We start from the raw sequence: 19,237 nt of genomic DNA, 5'->3' as shown, positions 1-19,237 counted from the left end.
TTCAAAATAAACTCAGTGTCAAGTATTGTATTTGTCTAAGACACTGCCATCATCAGTGAAATGAGCCTGGGCAAATCCAGACTTCGAAAAGACTCTTAGGAAAAGTGACTGAAAACAGTGAGGAGGCCAATGCGTAGCTTCCTTTTGGAAAAGTGATCTGCACTGTTGCACAGCAATCTCTGTGTAGCCTAGACTATGGGTCAGTGAGTTTACAGCCTGTGATCACTTGCTGTGCAGACCCCTGGTTTTCCTTTGTTCTTTCCCCTTACAGCCTACAGCTACCTACCTCTGATATCCAAAGACAACTTTTACATATGACTTCCCAGTGTGGCTGTGCCAAAACTGAATGTAGTTTTCCTTCCTGCTATTACATTTGTTTGTTTGTTTGTTTGTTTGTTTGTTTGTTTGTTTAAGTGGCCAGGCCTGGTTTATTGAGATTTTCCCACTATCTGGCTAGACTCCCTCTGAGCTAAGTGATAATGCTTTCATTCCTGTTTCATTGATCTGCCACGTTTATTTGCATGAACCCTGACAACTTGTCTGTGGTCCAGCCAGCATGGAGAAGGACACAGGACATTCTCCCAAGCAGCACATTTGTTTTCAGCCCACTGGCAGGAGGTCAAGTGTTGAGAAAAGGAGTGTTTACCCAAGAAGCTTTAGGTCTACTTAAAATTTAGGCACTATATTGGAGAAAGGACAATCTGACATTGTGGCTTTTTCCTGGAGACCTGTGTAGATCAAATTTTCTCTTCTGTAAATACAAACTGATGTTCAAACTGACTAGTTTCCTATGGGAAGATAAGTGAGAATACACCAGCTGACAAGTCACAAGTCTACAGAATCCCAGAGCTCATGTAGGTAGTCTGACTCATAGTTCAGGGGACAACGTTACAAACTACCATGCATAAAAAGACAGATCAGAGTCCTTGACTAGCCAGTGACCAAGAGCAGGCTTCTGTCTCCAAAGAACTCTTAGCACTGAAGCTTGGGAAAAGAGTATTTATTAGGCAAAACCCACAATGATAGCATTGTCAGGTATGGGTCACAGGAACCTGGTAACATTTGTTTTGGTAGAACACATCAGTTGTTTGGGTTATACAGCTGGGCTATGGTCCAGGTCTTAGATGCGGAATAGTCTTGACTACATTGATGCATTCAGAAACTCACCATGACCATAAATAAATTTTAATAGCAACAGGTGTTTTGTTTTAGACAATGGTGCCCAATATGGGGCCAGGACTGCACCTGAGAACACTCCCAAGACATAGCACCTGGCTATATCAGCCCTGGGCTTATAAAGGCAAACCCCACAGGATTACATGCGTTTTGTCTATGTGTAGACAGGGTCTAATTTTAACACATATATCTTGCAATTGTCCTAGTTATTTTTCTGAGTAGAATAAGCAAGTTCAATTATAAAACCCAAAATAGCAGTCTCATGATCCACTACCTTGATAGAACAGTAAATTTAAGAATAGTCCAATGAGTGGGAAAAAGGGAAGTAGGCTGCTGGGGTACAGCCTGTATAAGTTAGGGATTTAATGTATTAGAGGCACTCTCTTTTGCTTTTTTGGTCTCTCAAGCACAGAAGGTAATAAACTTTAAATGTATGGTTAAGCATCACATTGATAGGCAAAAGTGACAGCTCGTGGGGGAAAGGCTGGAAGATGCCTGAGCACAAAATGGAGTCAGGGTATGATCAGGACAAGGAGGTGTTGCCTTGGCCACTCCAAAATGGTTAATAGTAGTATCTGTTCAGTAACACTTGTTGGAACCTGGCCATTTCTGAATTGAGGTAGTTTGTAGAGTTGAAAATCCATATTTCCTTACTCAGAACAGCCTTACTCAGATGGCACAAGCATCTTTAATCATTTCATATAAATCAGGGTAAGTCTCTGTTCCAGTTATAACAGGCCTGTCACTGAGACAAGCTAAATAAGCCTTCTCTGTCTCCACTTCCTTTGATTTCATTTTGGTAGTCATTAATTTGGGGAGAAGTAGACCGCCCCAAATTTATCATTACCTTGGTTCCTCTCATATGCCTCTGAACATAAGCCTCTATACATACGCCTTGCAATCACCTGCTAAGATGGTCTTTGTTGGCCATAGCTTCTACTTTCCAAATAAATTTCCCCCTATGCCCCCCCACCAATATACACACACAACCATTCTCAAATTACTAGCTCTTTCAAGCAGGGGCAACTGAAATTATCAACATGACCTTGTTACTGACAACTATATTAACTAAGCCAACTAAAAGTTTTGAGTCCTTCTATTGATGGCCAGACCAAGAGGAAGCCTGTATCTCTGAAAAGTCTCTTGGTGTCCAAGCTCAGGGGTATATGTTTTAAAAGACAACCACGACTACATCAGAGCTACATTACTGAGGGAATCCAGGTGACCTAGTAATATCTGCTTTCTTTGTAAAGCTCAGCAGTATTTTCAGACATTACAAAACACATCCAGGCCATGGTCAGGACAGTTCCCAAACCATTGCCAAGGTGGATATGGCTATTGGGGGTGGGGGTGGGAGGGGTGGGGTGGGCTGAGAAGTGTCTAGGCTGACACAAAGTTGGGACAAGATGGCCTTACCTTAGTCATTTCACAGCAGGTACCAGTTTCCAGTAACAAGTTTAATGAAAGTGGAGCTGGAACAGGACCCAGTGAATAAAAGTACCTGCTACCAAACTGGACTCATATGTTAGAGGGTCAACCTACTCTAGCAAGTTGTCTTCTGACCGCTATAGGCGTTTTGTGTCATACATCCAAATAAATAAACAAAAACAAACAGATGTAACTTTAAAATAAAAATATAAGTGAAAGCTTGGTCCAGGCAAACAACCCTATAGGGATTCCCTCTTAAAGAGGAAAAATGGAAAGCTTGCATGGGTAAGGTTCATGATCCTTCGGGATACTGTAATCCAGAGCGGAGGTCCCACGGCACGCGGTACACAATGCCTGCATCAAAGTACTGGCAGCAATGGGAGAGCCACGTGCATCCATCGTGGGAAAATGAGAGGCTTTAGCCCTCACGCAGGGATAGTAGAAGGCGCCGCGAGGTCCTCTGGGAAGCAGTGTGAGAAGCCGAGGTGCGATATGCAGAGGATTCTGGGAGTTGTAGTTCGGTTGAGCAGCTCGCTGTAGCCCCTCGGCCCAAAGTCTGAGTACCTTTCTAGGCGGTGAGAAGGCTTAGCCTGGAGGGTTGAACCTAGACCCCTCGGAGTTTGCTGAGCGCAGTGAAGAACCTGGATGCGCCTGGCCACTAGATGCACCCGAGCGGTGCCCTCACGTCCTTCCCCCTGGAGGTGAGGCAGTCTCCGTGGAGCCCCGGTCCGAGGTGAGGCTCTTCCAGCGAAGTGAGCTTTTTGCTTTCTGCTTCTGGGTCCCACATTGAGATTTTTGATAAAAAGCCGTCAGTGGACAGTCCTCCTAAAACCCATTGCTTTGACAATTTAGCTTCTGACACTGAGTTGCCTTTGTCCCCGTGAGAACTCCTTTAAGAAAGAGAATAACCCATTTTGACAGATAGGAAAGGAAAGCAGGGATTTGAAGTCTCAGATTTTATTTAGAATCCGGTTTGTTTGGGTTTTGGGTTTTAATTGCTTTCAATTTTTAAATGCTTTAGATGTTTTCTCATAAAACCTATCACTGCTCTGAGAAAGCAGGTATTGTATTTGAAAGACCAGTGGTCAAAAAGAGTAAAACCAATTTCGGCTTCATTCATCCCTTGAGCCTGGAGTAGAACAGAGGCAAATCGTTAATAGAAGCACGGATCTATGTACAGAGAGATCTGTGTTGTTCTGACTGAGCAGAAGAAAAGAAGTATGCATTTGTATAATGTATTCAGGTTCTCATAGAAGAATTCTTCTGTAGTGTAACTGCAGAGGTGTCCAGGAGGAACCTGAGGTAGAAATGCATATCAGCTATCCTGTATCAGGGATGTTATGGAATTGTTCCGTGTTAACTTTAAGACAAGGTAGCTAGTGGCTGGCGGCTGGACTAATTGTAATGGCTCCTGGCATCCACTTCTAGACTCACTTTCTGAGGACTAAGGCCCTCCCAGTGCTGGAAAACCTAAAGAAAATGGCATAACCATTTTTTTTTTTTTACTGACTCCTAGGGCCCAGATAAGTCTATATTTCTTTTTTTCTCTGCATGGTTATGTTTTCTTCTATTCTTAAACTTGCTCTGCCCTGTGTCCTAGACCACTGGGGCCATCCTGAGAGACCCATGAGTGGTGAGCCTCACAGGAAATGGTCCACACTTAGACAGAACTTTTCTTCCCAGCGATGCTTCTTTTTTTTTTCTTTTCTCCATCTTTATTAAATTGGTTATTTCTTATTTACCTTTCAATTGTTATTACCTTTCCTGGTTTCCAAGCAAACATCCCCCTAACCTCTCCCTCTCCCCTTCTATATGGGTGTTCCCCTCCCCATCCTCCTCCCCTTACCGCCCTCCCCCCAACAATCACGTTCACTGGGGGTTCAGTCTTGGCAGGACCAAGGGCTTCCCCTTCCACTGGTGCTCTTACTAGGCTACTCATTGCTACCTATGCAGTTGGAGTCCAGGGTCAGTCCATGTATAGTCTTTGGGTAGTGGCTTAGTCCCTGGAAGCTCTGGTTGGTTGGCATTGTTGTTCATATGGGGTCTCAAGCCCCTTCAAGCTCTTTCAGTCTTTTCTCTGATTCCTTCAACGGGGGTCCCATTCTCAGTTCAGTGGCTTCCAGCGATGCTTCTTGGCCACTGTTGTACTGAACGTGTTCTAGCCATTCAGTGCTATAAATGGCCTTGTGAGATGCAAAGGACTAACAGCCACAGGCCCTGTCTCGTGGCGTTTGCTGAAGCAGAAGATACATAAACCAGACAGATGAAGGGACACATTCATAAACATGTGTTTTAAATACAGAAATGACTGTCTCTGCCAAGTTACTAATGACCCTGGAAGAGTGTCCATCAACTAGACTATTTGAAAAGGGTTTAAGATTTTAAAAAGTTCACTTTGAAAGGCCAAGGAGGGTAGTAGGTAGTTGGAAAGCAGAATGCAGGGATGTTCCAAGAGAGGAGCTTTGGTTGGAGGGGAAGGTGTGTGTAAGTGATTGGAGAGGCCGAGGAGTCTGTGTCACTGTGGTGGGAGTTAAAGGCTAAGGAGGAGATGTTACAGCCAGACCACAGGAAATCTGTACTGGGTCTTTAGTCACATAGACCATGGTCACATAAGCCATGAGGGCCATATCGGGGTTTCCAGAGGCCCAACAAGGTGAAACATGCCACAGCTGAGGGAAAGGAATCAGTAAAGGTGTCTCTGTGGGCTCTCGAAGACTAGCAGGTCTTTTGTATAGGTTCTGGCACAGCTGTCCATATCATACCTAGCTTTTAGGAAACATCAAACCAGGTATATAGTTGCTGATGGTAGACAGGATAAAATTCCTGATCAGAAGGGGAGGGAGGGGGAGAGAGAGAGAGAGAGAGAGAGAGAGAGAGAGAGAGAGAGAGAGAGAGAGAGAGAGAGATGAGGGCTATGCCTTCAAAGGACCTGGGTTGGGTTCCCAGCATCCACGCGGCAGCCCACGTCTTTGTCTCTAACTCCAGTTCCAGATATGACACCCTTTCCTGACCTCCTCAGGCACCAGGTCATACGGGGTGCACATACATACATGCAGTCAAAATACTTACACATAAAATAAAAATAAATTTTAAAATGACCAATGAGACAGTTCTTCATTGGTCATTCTTTCTATCCAGATGACTTAAAAGGACAAAGAACAGGTCTGAGGAACACAGCTATGACAGAGGGTCTTCGTATTAAAAAGGATGCCAGGGTCATTTCATCTGCTCTTTCTGTCACCATCTACTGTCACTTTGGGTCTTTCTGGTGGGTCTCTGGCAGGAGGCCACTGGTAAGCTTGGTGCCTTTTCAGGAATCTTTCTTGGCAAGACTTTATAGTAAGCAGCAAGCAGGTTGTGAGTGTGTAAGCATCTAATTGGAAAGTTACTACGGCCTTTAACATAACTGGCTGGCGCTGGGTGTCATATCATAAACTTAATTTCTACTTCCCTCTGTATTGGTGGCTGTTAGGCAGGGGTGGGCTTGTAACCTGGAGACAGTGGTCTTGTTGGGGATTAACCTAGAGATTAGAGCTAGTCTCTGGGTTTTTGGGGGAGCAACTTGAAAACTAATACTACGTACCCACCTGTTAGTTTACCTGAATTCAAACTTAGGTCAGGTTCTCTAAAATGGAATCAAACTTAAAAGATTTGGCCTTTCAACAGCAGTAGTAACCCTAACTAGGACCAAGCCCACATGAGCTCCTCCACCCTCTTCTGAGCACTGTTGAAGAAATCCAGAACAGGCCCCTCCTCCCTCTCCCTTTCTCCTCCCCTTCTCCCCACTCTGCCAAATTTTCCCTAAAGACCAGAACACCGTCAGTACACTCCTTACCTTTTTCTTCCTTGTGAGCAGGGCTTCCAATTGCCTAACGTGACGTGATCTCTCAGTTGGAAGATAGGGTAGAATTAGAGAGGGATATCTCGAAAGCAGCCAGTCCAGGCGAGTGACTCTTGGGGACAGTGGGAATATAACTCAGATGGTCACGTAAGTGCTCACAGACGAGCTATTGCCCATGGATTGCCTCTACCCATGGAAATGGCCACCTAGAGACCCGGTCTCTCCTGTGCTGCCTTCCAGCCCTGTGGAGATGATTTGATATAAAGCCAGAATCAATCACATCAGATACTATGAAAAGTATGATGGGTATTTTAATATTTCTAGTTCTTGGGGTTGGGGATTTAGCTCAGTGGTAGAGCGCTTGCCTAGCAAGCGCAAGGCCCTGGGTTCGGTCCCCAGCTCTGAAAAAAAAAAAATTCTAGTTCTTGCTTCACAGGGGTCTCCGCAAACATCACGGCCTGCAGAGTGTCTGTCTGTGAGAGATAAGAAGGCAGTCTGGTTCAACACAATTCAGTACCTAGTTTGTTTACTCAAACTTCAGGATTTGTCTGTTGGTTCAAATTTCTAGACTCTGACCCTGAGTAATTATTTTAGGCATATTTAAGCAAAGCACAGTTGGGTGAATTTTTTTTTCTTGGTGATAAATAACTCAGTCCTTTGTGTAAAATAAAGCTAAAAGACATGACTACATCAAAACTCTTGTAAAATACCTGTGACATCATGCATGAAGATGGGTTCTGTAGACTGACTGAGAAGAACAAGCTAATACTTAGGGTCTGGGAGAGGCTCTGATGTGGTGTCAGCCACACGGAGAGTGCAAAGGACACCGGGCTATGCTCCCAGCTTTCTGGGTGAAAAACAGGCTATACATCTCTCCTTTTGAAGAGATGATCCTGTACATTTAGCATTCCTGGCTTCCCTAATGCTTATGCATGAGCACAGGGGCCTCTGTGCCCCTACACTGCTTGACTGGTTTTTACATAATATTTTATATTCACAGCATAATGCTTTTTTTTCCCCATCTTAGTCCACTGACTTGTTTTGTTTTGTTTGATTTCTGTGTGTTCTCTATTCAAGCAGAAGCAGCATGGTATAATGCTTTTCTACCCTCAGGGTAGATTTGAAATCGGTCTCCTGGGTTCAAAGCTGGTCTTAGTTACTCATTATTTCTGTGGGTTACCCTCTTTTGTGAGTCAGGGTTCTCATCTGTAAAACAATATAGCTCTTAGGTCAAATATAATAGTTTAGGAAAATGTTTAGAACACCACCTTCCTATATACTAAGCAAATGAATGCTATTGTCTACTGGTATTTTTTTAATGATGTCATGGACGTTTTAAAATGTCATTTTCTTAAAATGTCAAAATGAATCATTGCAACAGATTACCAGCAAATTATACTTCTCTGGTCTTACTTAATCCTTGTGTAACTGAAGAAGCATCATTTTGCAGGTTCTTTGCTAGCTCTTCCAACTACATCTTCCCATCTTCCTCTAAGGTCATCATAGTCTGTGTGCCTAAACTTTTTCACTTCTCTTGAATCCTTAACAGAAAGCAGGCGCGTCTCAGTATCCTCCATGAATCGTGTGCTCTCTACTGATACTTAGAGCATCAATTCTTCATCCCCTTAGCTGGACATCCATTTGCTTTTTGATATTTCTCTACCTATTTGTCCTTGAAAATTCCAGGTTCTTTGTTGAGTGTGGTGTGCAATTTATAACATTTAGAGATGTGGCTGAATATTAAATAGCATTAATTAGTATTAATCTGTATTAGTGTGTTTTGGGTTGGTATATATGTTCAAGGACAGGCACTTTCTGTTTGTGTTGGTATCTATGTTTCCGTCTGTTTTGTGTTGGTATATGTGTTCAAGGACAGGTACTTTTTTTTTTTTTTTTTTTGGTTTTTTTTTTTTTCGGAGCTGGGGACCGAACCCAGGGCCTTGCGCTTCCTAGGTAAGCGCTCTACCACTGAGCTAAATCCCCAGCCCCGGACAGGTACTTTTTAAGAAAAGAAATTGCTTTAGACAGTTCTGGAGAATGAAAAGGTTTGTGTCACATGTTAATGGCCCTGGTAAGAGCTTCTTTAACTACATGGCAGAAAAACAGAATGGGGAATTGTCACTTGCAGAAGGGACCAAGTATATAGGGCAGTCCAATTTTATAAAAGCCCCTTCCTGCAAGAATTAATTCACTCCTCAAAACACCCTTCCAGCAGTATTGGCCCCTTTACCTAATACATCTTATGAGTCCTCATTTCTTTCTTTTTTTTAAAGATGTATTTATTATATATAAGTATGCTGTAGCTGTCTTCAGACACCAGAAGAAGGCATCAGATCTCATTACAGATGGTTGTGAGCCACCATGTGGTTTCTGGGATTTGAACTCAGGACCTCTGGAAGAGCAGTCGGTGCTCTTAACCACTGAGCCTTCTCTCCAGCCCATGAGTCCTCATTTCTTAAAGATTCTACCTCCCTAACACTGCTGCACTCTTTACTGACTTAGTACATGACCCCTTGGGCCACATTCAAACTGTATCCAAATGATAACACCTTGGAAGCCTGGAAGGATTTAAAACTACTTTTGGCAACGAAACTTTCCCCTTGAAGTCTACCAGTACATCAGGATTCTGACACAGGTACCTTGACACATCAGGAACCAATCTGGGCAAATGGAACCTGCACACACTGTTCTTTTTCTTAAAAAAAAAAAAAAAGTGATTCTGTTTCGTTCTGTGTAGGCATACATTTTTTGCAACCTACTTTTAATTAGGGTTCAAGTCCTCCTCTTGCCCACCACTCAGCAGAGGTAGTATAAGAGAAAAGCTATTAGGATATGGGAGAAGTGGACCTGTTCAGCAGTAGTCCTTTGGGGGCGAGCTTAATCTTTGGCAGCAGTTCAGTCCTGTAGCAAACACCAAATACAGTTCAGCAGCTGCAGACCAGTCCTCTAGGCTGGTAGACACCAGGCACGAACCAGCAGCTACACTCGAGTCCTTTCAGCAAGCAGAGTTCAGGCAGCTGTAGTTCAATCCTGAAGAAACCGCCAGGCTCACCAACTAGCCTAAGGCACGACTGCAGAGGCAGCAAGCTGCCACAGGAACCTCACAAACAGTTCTTGGGTGAGTTTCTCTCGATGGCAGCATTACCACAAGTTGAGCTCAACCACACTATGTAAGGCAAACCAATACACGTGTGTGTTTAGTGAAGAATGCCGAGGCTCAGTGCTTGTCTGCCCACATTTATACGTCTTCATCACGGGTCCTTTCACGTGTCTGCCATATCCAAACATCCTTTCACCTGCGTCTGCTTCAGGAAAACAGTCCTTCACGTTTGCTTTAGCAAGACACCTTCTCACCCGTGTGCCCCAGCGAATCGTCATTTGACATAACTGACTTTCCAAAGACCTAGAAGTGTCCACTTCAGTTCTGTGTTTTTTTTTTCTGGCTGGGAGTGATAGTAAGCAGACAGAGATTGTCATGTTTTCTTTCTTTTTTTTTTTGTTTTTGTTTGTGTGTTTGGATTCTTGGGTTTTTTTGGTTGTTTTTTGTTTTTGTTTTTTTGAGACAGGATTTCTCTCTGTATAGCCTTGTGTTGTCCTGAACTCACTCTATAGACCAGGCTGGCCTTGAACTCAGAGATTCACCTGCCTCTGCCTCCCAAGTGCTGGGATTAAAGGCATGTGCTACCATGCCCAGTCATGTGTTTTTAACTCCTAAGCTTTCTAATAATTTGAGTTAATAGATACATATAACATTGAATTCTAGCTTCTAGAATTTTCATCTTGTTTTGAAACAGTAGCAGCCAATTTGTACGCATGAATGTGTGTGTGTGTGTGTGTGTGTGTGTGTGTGTGTGTGTGTGTGTGTAAGAGATTATTTAGTTACAGTTAGGACATTATTGAGAGCATGGGAAAAAGTTATAGCAAGAAGGAAAGTTAAAGATGGCCTTCCTTCAGGTACTCAGTGAAAGCACAGTGACTAAGTCCCAAGAGGCTGCTTTTCTGGTCCCATCCTTGTGTTCCACAGACCCTTAAGTCAGCACTGAGAGGCTCCGTTCTGTTACTGTTCTTCACTTCCTACCTCGCTGACTAAAGCAGTGTTGCCCGACTGCTCACCCTTTTTTGCAGCATCTTTTCTCAGTCCACCATCTTGTTTTTCATGTCCTCCCAACAGTACAAGACTCTTTTTGAGAGTTATGAAATATATGTGTTTTCTGCAAATATTTTCACCTGTTTTATTATTCTCTAGTGTAAATGTTATTTTTCTCTGTGTATGTAATCTATTTCTTTCAGAGTGGGAGACAATACTAGAAGGCATGAAGCTAACTCCAGAGAAGCACTTTTCTGAAGAGGACTCATCCCCTGGAGCGTTACTGGAGAGTTTTCCAGCGGAAAGGGCCAGGGGCTGTGAAGACTCTGTGGAAAATCGGTGGGGAAACCATGAGAAACATCCAGGACGAGAGCTGGTCCCTCAGAAGAGACTTTCTGTGGAGAGAGGCTATCAAAGTGATAAATTTAGAAGGAATTTTAGTCAGTGGTCACTACTTGTTCAACACCAGGGAGAGAAACTTCGTAATTGTGGTTCGCTTATGAATTTTACAAATTCAGAAATTATTAAACAAGAGAAAATGTGTGCAGGGAGGAAACCTTGGCAATGTAATGAGTGCGGGAAAGCGTTCAGTTACTACTCAGCCTTCCTCCTGCATCAGAGAACTCACACGGGAGAAAAGCCCTATGAGTGTAATGAATGTGGGAAGGCATTTAGCCAGAGCATACACCTTACCCTGCACCAGAGGATTCACACTGGAGAGAAGCCCTATGAGTGTCTCGACTGTGGGAAGGCCTTCAGTCACCGCTCAGCCCTCATTAGGCATCACATCATTCACACTGGAGAGAAGCCCTATGAGTGTAACGAATGCGGCAAGGCCTTCAATCAGAGCTCGTACCTCACTCAACATCAGCGAATTCATACGGGAGAGAAACCTTACGAGTGTCACGAGTGTGGGAAGGCCTTCAGCCAAAGCACGTTTCTCACCCAGCATCAGGTCATTCACACTGGAGAGAAGCCCTACAAGTGTAAGGAATGTGGCAGAGCTTTTAGTGACCGCTCGGGCCTTATTCAGCACCAGAGAACTCACACTGGGGAGAGGCCTTATGAGTGCAGTGAATGTGGGAAAGCCTTTGGGTACTGTTCAGCCCTGACACAGCACCAGAGGACTCACACTGGGGAGAAGCCCTATAAATGCGGTGACTGTGCCAAAGCCTTCGGCGACCGCTCAGCCCTTATTCGGCACCAGAGAACACACACTGGAGAGAAGCCTTATAAATGCAAGGACTGTGGAAAGGCTTTCAGCCAGAGCTCATCTCTTACAAAACACCAGAAAACTCACACTGGAGAAAGACCCTATAAGTGTAAAGAATGTGGAAAAGCGTTTAGCCAGAGTTCATCTCTTTCTCAACATCAGAAAACTCATGCTGGAGGGAAAAGCAAGGCAAATGTATAAGCCTTTAGTGAGTATTTAGTCTGTGGCCAACAAAAGAGAATCCATACTGGATAAGCATATTATATCCCAAGGATATTTTTGTTTGTTTGGTTGGTTTTGAGCGTTTATCATATGTTATGAGGGCTACAAAGAAATTTCAGACTGTTACTTTAAAAGTTATTGAAATACTGCTGGTGTGAGATATAACTCATTAGACTGTGGAAGGAGGTTTTGCATTTTAAAAATATTTCCTTAATGGAAAACAGAAATTCGCTTCCAGCATCGTAGTGTGTATGTACACTGCCAAGTCTGTGAGGGAGTGGGATGTAGCATTGTGGAGAGAACACGTTACCTGGGGTATGGAGTCTCTTAGTGATGGGGAGATGAAGTCTAAGGAAATACATGGCATGTTAGGGGTAGATAGAAAAGATTGAGAAGTCACGATGAATTTGCCCAGGGTCAGAAATGGTAGAACAGTTGTCCTTAAGTCCAAGAACACTAAGGAAGTAGACAGAAAGGACAGGGGAAAGAGTTGAGGTGTGACCCCAGGAAGTGTTGGTTGCAGTGACTTAACAGCTGCTGTGTTTCGAAGCTCATGTGAGGGCAGCTTTGCCCTAAGCTGAGCAACACTGGCATGGGGGCTTCCGCACTTCTTGTCCTTCTGTCTTGCTTAGTAAGATGTATACTGGGAGTCATTTTAATCCCAAGGCTGAAGACTTAGGGCTTAGTCAGTTTTCAAAAGAGACCTTTGATATGTTCAGTGTGTTCTAAACAGAGCTACCCAAGAATACTTATTTATAAAGATTTACCTCAGTTGTAAGTGGTTTGTACCTTGAATTTTTTTTTATGCTGCAGAAACTGTAACTGTAGGTCTGCACTGACGCTGCCTTGGTTGTGAGAGCCTTGGCTGAGAAGCTTGCCCTGAGAAGCTTGCCCTTCTCCATTAGACTCTTGGGGTAGTGCCAGGTGACTGCGTGTATACACTTGTGACGGAAAGTTTGAAGGTTAGTACGGGAAACATTACGCTGTGTCCTGGCGTGGATTTCCTTGAGTGGATATCTTTCCGTAGTTGTTGAGCTGCTTCAGTCCATAGGTTTATATCCTTTGTCAAGGTTGAAGAATTTTCAGCCTGATACCATTTCTTCAAAATGCATTTTTATCCCAGTACCCTGCCTGGTGTCCATTTCTGATTTGAGTGGCAGAATCATTAGCTCTGATTTATAGTTTCACAGGTTTTTAAGACTGTTCACTTTTTTTTTTTTCGGGGCTGGGGACCGAACCCAGGACCTTGCGCTTCCTAGGTAAGTGCTCTACCACTGAGCCAAATCCCCAGCCCCGACTGTTCACTTTTTAAGTTCATTTTTTTTTATTAGTCTTCTGTATCTGCTGAGACAGAATCTCTTAGATGACCTAAGGAAAGTGTCTCCCAGAGTCCTGGAGCTTGAGGAATCATCTGACTTCATTTCCTGACAGGCTTCTTTTCCTGAGTCACAGACATCTGCTTCCCTTTTTGGTGTTCCATGGATCTTATGTAGTATGTAGTCCAGGCTGGCTTCAAATACTCATGCAGCTGAAGAAGTCCTTGAATTCCTCATCCTCTTGCACCTCCTGTCCAACTGCTGGAGTGCACCACCTTCTTGGTGACTTATGACTGGCTTCTTGATGTGTCTTCACACAGACTATCGTTGGTTTGTGTGTGGGGTGAGAGAATGCCTCTCTCGTTGTTATCGATCCCTTTGGACTAGAATCCTATTCTTACCACCTCACTTAGCCTTAATTACCTCTGGAAAGTCCTCTTTCCAAATTCAGTTTGCACTAGGAGCCAGGCCTTCAGTACACATGTTTAAGAAGACACAATTTATTCCCTGTCATGCTGCTCTTGCTGCTTCCCACCAAATGCATGTCCATGCATGGCATGCACTCACTCTGCTTCGGCAGCTCCCAAAGTGTAGCCTTCCAGCCCAAGCTGTAAAGTCTAAAGTCCAGAGTTTGGTCTTCCACCTGAATCAGATATGGCTAAGATGTTTGATTATCTGACCTAAGCTGTGGACCTGTGAAACCGAGTAAGTTATACAGTTCTATAATACTATGGTAGGACAGAATCCCTGCACCAAAAGATAGAAATGCCAGTGAAGAAATGGATGACGGATGCCAAGCAAGTTCAAAACGTAGAGAATTCCACTAGATTGTGAGATATGAGAATAATCCCTTTTGGTTTGATTGACAGCCTGTGGACCTGTTGGTGAGGCAATCCTTCCCCTATGGCTCTTCCAGATAATTCCATCCCTGGCCTTGGCTTTCAGGTTTAAGTTTAAGGCCATCTTCCCTGTTGAAACCAAGCTGAACAAGTTGACTTTGCCCATGAGCTGTACCCATCACTGTATTAGCCCATGAGCTGTACCCATCACTGTATTAGCCCATGAGCTATGCTCATCACTGTATTAACCCATGAGCCATGCCCATCACTGTATTAGCCCGTGAACTGTGCCCATCACTGTATTAGCCCATGAGCTGTGCCCATCACTGTATTAGCCCATGAGCTGTGCCCATTACTGTATTAGCCCATGAGCTGTGCCCATCACTGTATTATCCCGTGAGCTGTGCCCATCACTGTATTAGCCCATGAGCTGTGCCCATCACTGTATTAGCCCATGAGCTGTGCCCATCACTGTATTAGCCCATGAGCTGTGCCCATTACTGTATTAGCCCATGAGCTGTGCCTATCATCTTAATCAAATGGTTGTTCAAACATAGCGTTAGTGTGGTCTTTCTAATAAACTTCCTCAAAGTCCCCCTTTTGAGTAGACTTTTTCCATATCTTTGGATTCTCTTTCCTTCTTGATTAGCACTCAAGTCGTTAGTTCATCTTTCCCACCTCCCATCTTCACTAAAAGCAGTGAGACTCCACTCATCATGTACTTCATTTAGTACTTTATTTAGAAATTGCGACTAACTACCCAGTTTCATCACTCTTGGGTTTTTCCTTCCGCAAAACATTAGCATACTCATCAGACAAGATCAACACTATAAAAAGGTCATCTCCAGTTCTAAGAGCAGGTTCCTCGTTGCCATCTAAGTCCTCACCAGAATAGCCTTTGCGTTCTGTACATACCTCAGAACTCTTCTGGCCTTTACCCACTATCGGATTGCAAAGGTGCTTTGTCACATTTAATGTTTGCTCTTCCAGCATTCCATTTTCTGGCACCAGGATCTTGGTTGGCTCAGGATGCCATAACAACCATAGATTGGGTGGTTCAAACACAGTTCTGAGGGATAAAAGTCCAAAATCAAGGTCCAGCAAGGTTCAGTTCCTGATGAGAATGTCCCTCCTTATTTGAAGATGGTCTTTATATGGCCTCCCCCTGTACATAGGGGACTCTGAGAGGTCTCCTTTGCTTTTTTATAAGGCCAGCAGTCCTGTTGATGGTTACATTAAGACCTTACTCCTATGATCTCTAGCAAACCCATTCCTTCACTGGCGTTAGAGCCTACTTCCTTGGGACTCCAGCCTATAATGAAGACCAGCAGAGACATCCCACCTCATGGACAGAACATGGGTAGAACTGGATCCTTAGACCTTCTGTTGGAGGACAGCTCTTGTTAGGCTAGCTGGACCACAGCCTGTAAGTCACTCTAGAAAACCATATGAGAGAAAGGAAGTGAAAGAAGGGAGGAGGGAGGGAGAGAGGGAGGGAGGGAGGGAGGGAAGGAGAGAGGGAGGGAGAGAATAGTTGATTCATCCTATAAGTTCTGTCCCTCTAGAGAGCCCTGACTAATGCAAGGTAGAATGTCAACATAATAAACTGAGGGTGGGTGGGGAGAAACAGATGGATACAATTCAGTCTCTTGTCATTTGATCTGTTGATAATATTGAATATTTTCTTTTGTTCAGTTCTCAGGTTTGTAGCCAGATTTTTCCTCTCTCTTTTGAACTTATTTCAGTTACTGTATTTTTTTGCTCCATTTTTCCTGATACTGTGTGTGCCCCTCATCCCTTGGTAGACAATTATAACGTCTATGCCATGTCAGTGTGTTGGACATAATCATTCAAGTTAAGATTCTCTTGGTCTTGGAGTGATATACAGAAGTCTGGATATTTTGTGTATCACAAAACTTGATACTCTATTTAAATCTTCTGCATTGGCAGGCCTCCTCTGGTGGAGAAAGAACTCTGGGATCCATGTTGCTTTGAGTTGTCATTAGAAGTCTGGTTTTACCTGTTCCTCTACTGACACTACAGTAGGAGAGGGGTTTTCAGTACTGCTAGGGAGGGGAAGGATTTGTAGCTCCCCATTCGTGCTGCCCTGGCTAGGAAATCCATGAATGCCATGACTATCAGTATTAGGGTTGGGTGAGATGAGTGGGGCAAATTCTAACTGTAGGCCCCACGGATGCCAATAAGGCTGGGAAGGGATACCTTGTCTCTGGGTAGATTTGGGAGCCTTATCCCTTCATGTGTCCTCCACTGGCCTTGGTGGCCCCTCGAACTCTGATACGACCACAGCGAAGGGTGGAGAGTGGAAATGCAAACTCCCCAAATAGCCTGTGCATGTTTTCCTGTCCTAAAACTGGGCGATATTATCTAAAAGTTTTCTGTCTGTCTGGGCTGCTCCTTTCCTGACCTGTTATTTTTTTTAGAAAGAATAAGATTTTTCTTGGACCTTTAAAAATCTACCCCCATCCCAGGATGGAGAGATAGCTCAGTGGTTAAGAGCACTGGCTGCTCTTGCAGAGGTCCTGAGTTCAGTTCCCAGAAATCACATGGAGGCTCACAACCATCTGTAATGAGATCTGATGCCCTGCTCTGGTGTGTCTGAAGACAGCTACAGTGTACTCACATATAAAAAAAAAATAAATCTTTAAACAAACAAACAAAACCTACCCCTCTTCCTTCTGTCCTCTTCCTCTCTTCCACAACTCTGAGTCTCTGGGTTGTCACCTCCAAAAAGCAGTTTGTGATATAAGGCAAAAGAAGTGCCAAGGAATTCTGCTGTGGGATCCCTCAGGTTTCTAGATCCTTGTCCATTTCATCTCTCGCTACCTGTGAGAACCTTCTTGTGTTCTCTTACCCAGATTTTCATCTGTGCTTGAACTGTTAGGGACAGCGACTCCATCTTTCCCTTGCCGTTCTTGCATTGGGCACTGACACAGCACGTGGGGTTCTGTGGAGCACAGCCCGAAGGTCTGTGGCATACAGATGGCAGTACAGAATAGCCAGCTAGAACTGGAATGGCCACTGGTTCTGCAGATAGGCTCCTGTGTGGGAAGAACTACACACTGCTTCTCCTAGCTTTGAGGGAGCTTTACTTTTTCAGTTGAAATAGCAGTGTTCAGTTTGTCTACTGCAAACTTGAGAGGGAGAGATAGCTACAACTGTGAGCGTAAACTGCCACGTCAATATTTTATCTCTCTCTTTACTCCAAGATCGCATAAGAGCCATCGGCAAATCGAATTTACATTTGTCACTTGGATTTATTTTTCCCAATTATGTATTACCTATATATAGCTATCAGTTCATTTAATATATGGTTTTATAGAGGACCAACAAAATTCAGATGATAGTTGACATTTGAGACAAGTCACTTCGTGTTTGAAGTGTTTCTTTGTATATGTATTTGGAAAATGCCATACCTGCATGAGAGCGGCTAGAACTAGGTAGAGGGTGGATGCAAAAGTGACTGGTAAACTATTAGGTGTTGTGTAATTATTAAATATAATTAGTATAATCGTTTATATGACCTGTCCATTCCACATTCCTTGTGATGGTGGTGTAGCTCAATAAAAATGACTGAATATAATAGAGTCTTTGTATCTTCATTTACAACTACATTTCCTTAAGCAGTAGTGTGTGTGTGTGTGTGTGTGTGTGTGTGTGTGTGTGTGTGCATACTTTCATTTTTAAAGCATTTAGCTTTTCAATTCATATGATTACATGCGTGTCCGTGTGAGGATATGCACACATGCCTGTGCATGCCCACAGAGGTCGGATACACAGATCTCCTGGCGCTTGAGTTACAGGCAGTTGTGAGTTACACACATAGGCGCCACCTGAACTCAGGTCCTCTGTGCACATTCTCAGTGCTGAGCCGTCCCCAGCCCCAAGCTGCTCATACTAATGGGACAAAGTATATGATATTTCAATATTAAAGGATCCAAGCATTCCTGATTGACCCAATGTCACGATTTCCCCATCTGGAAAAGATGGGTTTGAGTGTCTGGGTTCCCTGCTAAATTGGGATTGGTGTGTTGATAGATTTGTTAATTAGCTTTAGTCATATTTCTGTTGCTTTAATTTTTTAAAGTTTTTCTTAAACCTTTTCTTTTGTCATTTGAGCTCAATTTTTTTCTCCTTTTAGTCTCTGTTTGGCTTGTAATTGTATAATTTTTTTTTGAGATTGCTTCTTTATAGTCGCTCCCTTGGCTCTGTCTAACAGAGGTTCGTCAACTTTACTAGGCCTTTGAAACTAATTTTGTGGGTATTTGGAAAGTCAACTTTGCCAATATCGACTTTACATAGAGTAAAATTCATCCATCTCGTGTTCAGTATGCTTGAAAAGTTAATGGCGGATGCTTACCCAAACCATGGCAGTGCCAGAGAGTGGGCTTGCTACATCACCTGGTATCCATTTTTAATTTCTGAGCAATTTCTATGGTGTTCTCTTATTCCTTTACATTTGACTGTATCTGTATGTCTTACCATCACACCCTTAGTAAACCTAAGAAATCGGATGTCAGGGTAATACTCTTTGCCATAAAGCATTAGCTTATCCATGGTTTTCCCAAAATACCATTTGCAGTCCCCCTATCCTGTTTCCAGCCAGTAATGGCATACACTGTGTTCATTTGCCTGGCCTCTTGTAATCTCTTTCAGCCTACAGTGGTATTTCTACCTGCTGTGATTAGAGTCTCAAGTGTACCTCCAGAAAGCTCACACACTGAAGACTGGGTCCTTAATGCAATTTTCAGAGGGACATTGGGGAAGTGATTGGCTCATGAGGATGCTGACAGGTTAATTCATTGGTGGATTCACAGTTAAGTGGATTGAAGGGAGGGGGAGAGCCTGGGAGGCAGTGCCTGACTGGAATGGGTCACTCAAGACACGACTTGACAGGTAACTGTGCTGGCTAGTTTGTGTGTCAAAAAAGGGGTGCACACCTGTAACCCCAGCATTCCTACAGGGCAGTGGAGATGGGAGTATGCACCAGAAGTTCGTGAGCCAGCTGACCTGGACTAAGCCATGTAACAGCAGATATAAGAGAACCCCGCTTCAACAAGGGGAAAGAGAGCTCGGCCTCCCAAAAGTTGTCCTCTG

General features: G+C 43.7%; 1 protein-coding gene across 1 annotated transcript; it reads left to right on the top strand.

Annotated features, from left to right (window-relative positions):
• Positions 1-3,117: 3,117 nt before the first annotated feature.
• On the top strand, positions 3,118-17,723 carry Znf892 (zinc finger protein 892). Its single transcript, XM_087655189.1, has 2 exons — positions 3,118-3,337; positions 10,736-17,723. Exon 2 carries the CDS (start codon positions 10,759-10,761, stop codon positions 11,944-11,946), a length of 1,188 nt encoding a protein of 395 aa, XP_087511315.1. The 5' UTR covers positions 3,118-3,337; positions 10,736-10,758; the 3' UTR covers positions 11,947-17,723.
• Positions 17,724-19,237: the final 1,514 nt, after the last annotated feature.

This window comes from Rattus norvegicus, chromosome 3, assembly GCF_021556685.1.
Source record: "Rattus norvegicus strain SHRSP/BbbUtx chromosome 3, alternate assembly SHRSP_T2T, whole genome shotgun sequence".
Classification (NCBI taxonomy): domain Eukaryota; kingdom Metazoa; phylum Chordata; class Mammalia; order Rodentia; family Muridae; genus Rattus; species Rattus norvegicus.
The sequence above is the reverse complement of the archived record's forward strand: the minus strand, read 5'-3'. Positions and strand labels throughout refer to the sequence as shown.

Bases quoted from the DNA above. Each gene is read 5' to 3' on its own strand.
- Znf892 (XM_087655189.1), top strand. From the start codon at position 10,759: ATGAAGCTAACTCCAGAGAAGCACTTTTCTGAAGAGGACTCATCCCCT.